This window comes from Dreissena polymorpha, chromosome 16 (assembly GCF_020536995.1).
Source record: "Dreissena polymorpha isolate Duluth1 chromosome 16, UMN_Dpol_1.0, whole genome shotgun sequence".
In the NCBI taxonomy this organism is placed as follows: Eukaryota; Metazoa; Mollusca; class Bivalvia; order Myida; family Dreissenidae; genus Dreissena; species Dreissena polymorpha.
Genome location: NC_068370.1, coordinates 21,373,698 through 21,379,350, shown reverse-complemented (window position 1 = coordinate 21,379,350; position 5,653 = coordinate 21,373,698). Strand labels below are relative to the sequence as shown.

The window sequence follows — 5,653 nt, the reverse complement described above, 5'->3', positions numbered from 1 at the left end:
TCCGTGTGTTTGTCAACTCGTTCATACTGAATGATGTCGTCTTTGATTTCTAACATCGATCTTGGGATGCTGGTAGATACGCCAATATCGAGGCGTGCTTTTCTGTCCTCGAAGCATTTCAGATAGTATCACAAGCTGTAAATGAGCCGCGTCCTGGGAAAACTGTGCTTAATGCTCGTGCTTTTAGTGTTTCCGCTTAAATTAAATTTTTGCTAAGAACAGACTTCCTTTAAACGAAAAATACCGTAAAAGCGGAAAGTATCGTCCCTGATTCGCCTGTGCATATTTGATAAGCAAATCTGGAATGACACTTGACGCAATTGCATTAAGCCTGGTTTCCCCAGATCGAGACCCGAATGAACATCGTCTATTTAACACAGGACCTGTATTTCACAAACCATACTTCGACTTAAGGATACCTTATTAATCACGAAAATGAGCCTATTGCGTTTATAGTAAGTTAAACTCCAAGTACAAATGTATAGATATGTTTATTAGAAGTTTACCACGGTCAGATACGATGTATGGTAACGTTATAATATTATACAAGATGTAACAGGGCTATACAACCGGAACAGTTACGACTGGCCTTTATTAGAACATGAACATAAACACGAACATGGCATGCACGATACTCGTTATTGACTATTGTGTTTAAACCCTGGTAACAATGCTGAATCTGAAACAACGGGATAATTATTCTTTTGACTTTACATCTGATGTCTTCACCGCAAAAGTACAATCCGTAATTTGACCTCCAGTTTAAACCATATTTCCATTAGAAATGTTATAGATTGAACATAGTTTAATTATATATTGCTTTTCTTCTACCCAGCCCGTATGCATTGCATTTGAAATATAATGCATGCAGGTCTTTGTCATATGGCCTAATATATATCATATAAGACACTAATTTAATTAAGTATGCTGGGTTGAAGCCTGTTCACTGGTTAAGAATATACGTCACACTATTCAGTTTTTCATGGAATAGAAGAGCATATCAACGATGTCTTAATGAGTACCGTTTCAATCTGAACACGACTAGGACATAATATGCATAGTAAATCATTTAGTTATGAGTGTAATTGCTAGAGAAACATTATGTCGTGTGATTTCATACGATATTTTGTAACATAAAAGTGCAGAAAATCATAAAATATTATGTATTTCCGTTTCCAACTGTGTTTTTGAAATAATAGTATACATACTACATTAACCTTTGTGTGTAGCTCACCTGAGCCTAACATGCTTGTGTGATCGCCTTTTGTGCGCCGTTTGTAGGGCGTCGTCCGTCGTGAACAGCAGTCTTTTGAACACTCAAGAAGCGACATTTATTGACGATCTGTTCACGAAAATTGCTCGAAACATTTGCCACAAATTAAGGAGCTCGAAACTTTGTCAAGAGTGATCAAAACAAGGCAACTATATTAAACTAATATCAAAGTTTGTGAACAATCTAGAGGCCACATGATTTACCCAATCTTCTTAAAACTCGGTCAAAAGATTTTATCCAATGATATATTGGAAGAGTTCGAACAAGTCTATTGCGTGTTAAAACATGGCGGGGTAGTTTACTATAAAAGCCATCGTAAAACCTTGTGACCGCTCACATTTATTTCCCAATCTTAATGAAACTGGCTTAGAACGTTCCTCACAATGGTGACTTGGTTTTGCCCAATCAGCACGAAACTTGCTCAGAACATCTGTTCTCGCAATGTCACGGCTGAGTTCGTTAATGTCTCAGATCCGTTTAAAAACGCCATTGACCGGGCAGTTTTCCTTATATGGCTTTATAAAAACATTTGAAAACTCTAGCGGTCCCATTTATTTGCCAGTCTTCATGAAACTTGATCAGACCATTTTCCATAATAATTTAACTTCGAAACTTGGTCATTTGGTGTTTAAATCGATGTCATAAGGTCAAATTAAAAGAAAAGCTAGTGAAAAATTTAGTGGTCTCATTAAGTACCCATCAAACTTGGTCAGAACCTTTGTCCTTCCAATACCTTGATCAAGTTAAAAACTGTGTCAAAATGAATCTTAAACTAGGACACCAATCTCCGTGAAACTTGGTCATAATATTCCCCGCATTGATATCTCGGTTTATTTCGAAACTAGGTTACTATGTGGCAAAAACTAGGTCACTATGGCAAAAAAGTAAATGCTTGTTAACGCTCAAGAAGCCACATTTATTACACAATCTTCGTGAAACTTTTTTCCTAATGATATTTCGAACGAGTTCATGATCTGGGTTACGTCGAGTCAATAACAAGGTTTATATGACACATTGAAGAAAAAGCCTTAGTACACTATAGATATATTGCATATATGTATTGCCAAATCTTCATGAATCGTGTTCAGTCATTTGTTCGGAATAATATGTTGGCTGAGCTTGAAACTGTGCCGTGTCTAATAAAAATCAAAGTTTCAGGCTCAAATTAAATAAAAAGCTTGTGAAAATTCTATGGACCTCATTGATTGCCCAATTTTCCTGAAACTTGCTCAGAACATGTTTTCAAAAATATATCAACAAAGTTGTAAACTGGCTCAGGTGGGGTCATAAAATAGGTAAAAATAAGTCACTAGGTCAAAAAAGCTTATGAACACTCTAGATGCCTCATTGATTGCCTTCACGATTCGTGGTCTTAACATTTGTCCCAAAATTATCATCTTATTTGACTGTGTTTTAAATTTCGTCACGTAGGGTCAAAAATTAGATTACAAGGTCGAATTATAGAGACGATTTTGAACACTCTTGAGGCTTCATTTAATGCATTATTTTTATGAATCTTGGGCTAAACATTTGTTCTAATGATTTCTACGCCGAGTCAGGTATGATTCCATTTAATTGAACAACAAGACTGACACGGGGCTTGTCTGTTTCGCATATTTGGCTTAAGTAAAACCATATTACTATTCTGGAAATAACATTTGTTATCAACTCATCGTGAAATTCGCTAAGAAAAATTTAACAAATTGTTGTATGATATGTTGACTTAGTTAAAATCGATGTTGGTTTGTTAACAATCACGGCTGAAATGTGTTGTTGCAATTTTATATGCAAACCTAGTGAAGTTTCTTGAAGTCTCAGGTGAGCACCTTAGGACATTAGGTCCTCTGGTTTTTTCAATAAGCTTTGTTTTAATGAAAATCAACATAAATATCTTCAGAAATGTATAGTAATAGTTGCTATTAAATGGAAAAAAATATTATATTGGGAAACGAATAAAATCTAGCTCAAATATTTAATTATATTTCAATACCACGTTTACAGAAATCCAAAATGCAATGTCATCGTGGTATTATCTTATACATTTCTAAATCAATCAAACCTCGATGTATCTTTTGAGTAGTTCAGTATTTGCAAGATAACTATCTGTTGATAAAATCTGTCAGATTAAATTGATTTTTATGATTTGCTATCATAAATCATATTATGTAATTTATATGTAAGTGTATCAAGGTACTATAGACAAGCTACAACTGTGCCATCTAAGTGTGCACAACGGATGTTTTTCATTTAATAGAGTATATATATATATTTTTTTATACACTCCACACATGCTATTGATTAATCGCAATATTTCCACTCAATGACTTTCTCTATAGGACAATATAACTATAAATAAACATTGAAAAGTTTGATCAACACACCGAAGTACCCGATATGTATTTATCTAGCAATATCCGCCTCATGATTTTATGTTTGCACAGCTTATGACTATTAGATACGATTTCATTTTCGATGTTTTTAAATTTGATGCTTAAACATTTTGTCACACAACGTTGTTTATAGTAGATACGATAAAAATGCTCTAAGATCGAGGTCGTCTAAGATCGCAATCTCGCAATGAATAGTATAAATCTAAACCTCAAGTGTTCAAACCACGTGACTTCATTTTAATTGATCTAATTTTTAATTCAATGCTGTATGTTTACGTTGGGTTTAAATTGTATAGATACACAGTGTAGCACTAATGGCCGAACTTAAGAGCCGCTGCCATTCAATAAGATGGCGAGCGCCAGAACGGATATAGGCTGATCACATTGACTTATTAAGTGTCAAAGAAAGGTAGTTTGTGATTTTTATAATACATACGTTTGTCGTCCGTGTTTCTTGTGATGTTTTGGATTTGACGCATTGTATGATGTCATGGAGACATTGACATTAATCCGATTATAAGGTACTATTTTAATTCTCGATGTAAGTATGAATGTCAGTCATACAGAACTGAAAAAGCGATGGTCAAATGCAAATAAACAAAATTTACAATAAAAATCATGTTTATAGCATATATCAAAACTAACTGATATGTTATCCCGTCAAAGCCACGATGGCTAAATCGCACGGCATTTACAGCTGCTGCATTGCAATGGTCTAGATTCGGCGATAGTGAGCATTTCATAATACATGTACATGTATCCGTAAACAACGCTTGGATATATCTTTTAACCCATTAATGCCTAGTGAACTATCCCATCCTTCGAAATTGGATCAATTTATTTCCAAAATTAGGGATGTCTAGTGTGTTTATTTTTTTATTTAGAATATTTCTAATATAAATTCCTTTAAGCAAACAGCAAAGACCCTGATGAGACGCCGCATCATGCGGCGTCGCATCTGGGTCTACGCTGTTTGCCAAGGCCTTTTTTCTAGACGCTATGCATAAATTGGTTAATTACTGAAAAACAAATACAACCAACTTCGATTGTTTTAACTGTTGTCTTCGGCATTGCTTCTCACTTGTTTTATTACAATAATTTTTTTTATGTATGGACTATTTTTTAGGGATACCACACTTTAAAAGTCATATCATGCAGACTTATTGTTTTTGTACATATTATACATAATAGAGCTTTTTCCCAGATGTTCGTAAAAAACTTAAATATGATTGCTTTCGTACACGAAAACATTCATTATGCACATTATTGCATCATTGAAAGAATTTCACCAAACCCATAGCGTTTTACAAGATGTTTATTGATGTACAGTATGCCTAGCATTTTAATTAATATTTGATCTTATTCTATGTAATGTTTTAATGTATGCATTTTTACTTGACTCGGTTATTTGATGATGCACGCAGGGACACAATCCAATTCAATACGGGGTTACATTCAGCAACACATGTGACATAACTTAATGGATACAATTCATTTCGTTATGAATACGGTGTTTGGTTTTACATATCCATACGATTTTCACAAGTGTTATCAATAGTCCGCGTACAAAAGACTAATTGGATTATTAGCTTGGCTGATCCAATAGATCTACTTCATTCGGATCAGTATATTTCGGGGTCGATATCTACAGTTGAACGAAATCTTTGTAATAAACTTATGTAAATATTGTTCGAGAAAGCTGTACTGGTAGGGTACAACTGTTCGAAAATATCAGTAGACCTTACTGAGATTTTACACAGCAAAAATATATTTTCAAACAACAAAATCTTTATGTTTTTAGAAAATCAGGTTTGTTAAGAATTTTAATGCGGTATCGAACCAATCGAATCATTTCTGTTTTTAGTGTTCTGAGGAAGCCAAGATCGCAACCATGGAAACGCTGCGGCGCATTGCAGCCTCCAACAGAGCCGCCATTCTGTCTGAGCTTGACCTTAACAAGGACATATTAGGGCAGCTCTCCAAAGTGGAT

The 5,653-nt window shown here is 34.6% G+C and overlaps 1 protein-coding gene across 2 annotated transcripts in view; it reads left to right on the top strand.

Moving 5' to 3' along the window:
- The first annotated feature begins 3,838 nt into the window (after positions 1 to 3,838).
- LOC127862954 (uncharacterized) overlaps positions 3,839 to 5,653 on the top strand; it is an 8,606-nt gene continuing 6,791 nt past the window's right edge. The window contains exons 1-2 of one of the 2 annotated variants that reach the window (XM_052402228.1): positions 3,839 to 4,072; positions 5,528 to 5,653. The exon at positions 5,528 to 5,653 is cut by the window's right edge and continues 33 nt beyond it. In XM_052402228.1, coding sequence (XP_052258188.1) covers positions 5,555 to 5,653 — 99 coding nt within the window. In that variant the 5' untranslated portion in view covers positions 3,839 to 4,072; positions 5,528 to 5,554. Of the gene's footprint in view, positions 4,185 to 5,527 lie in introns of both variants that reach the window. The other variant, XM_052402227.1, reaches the window with a different exon arrangement.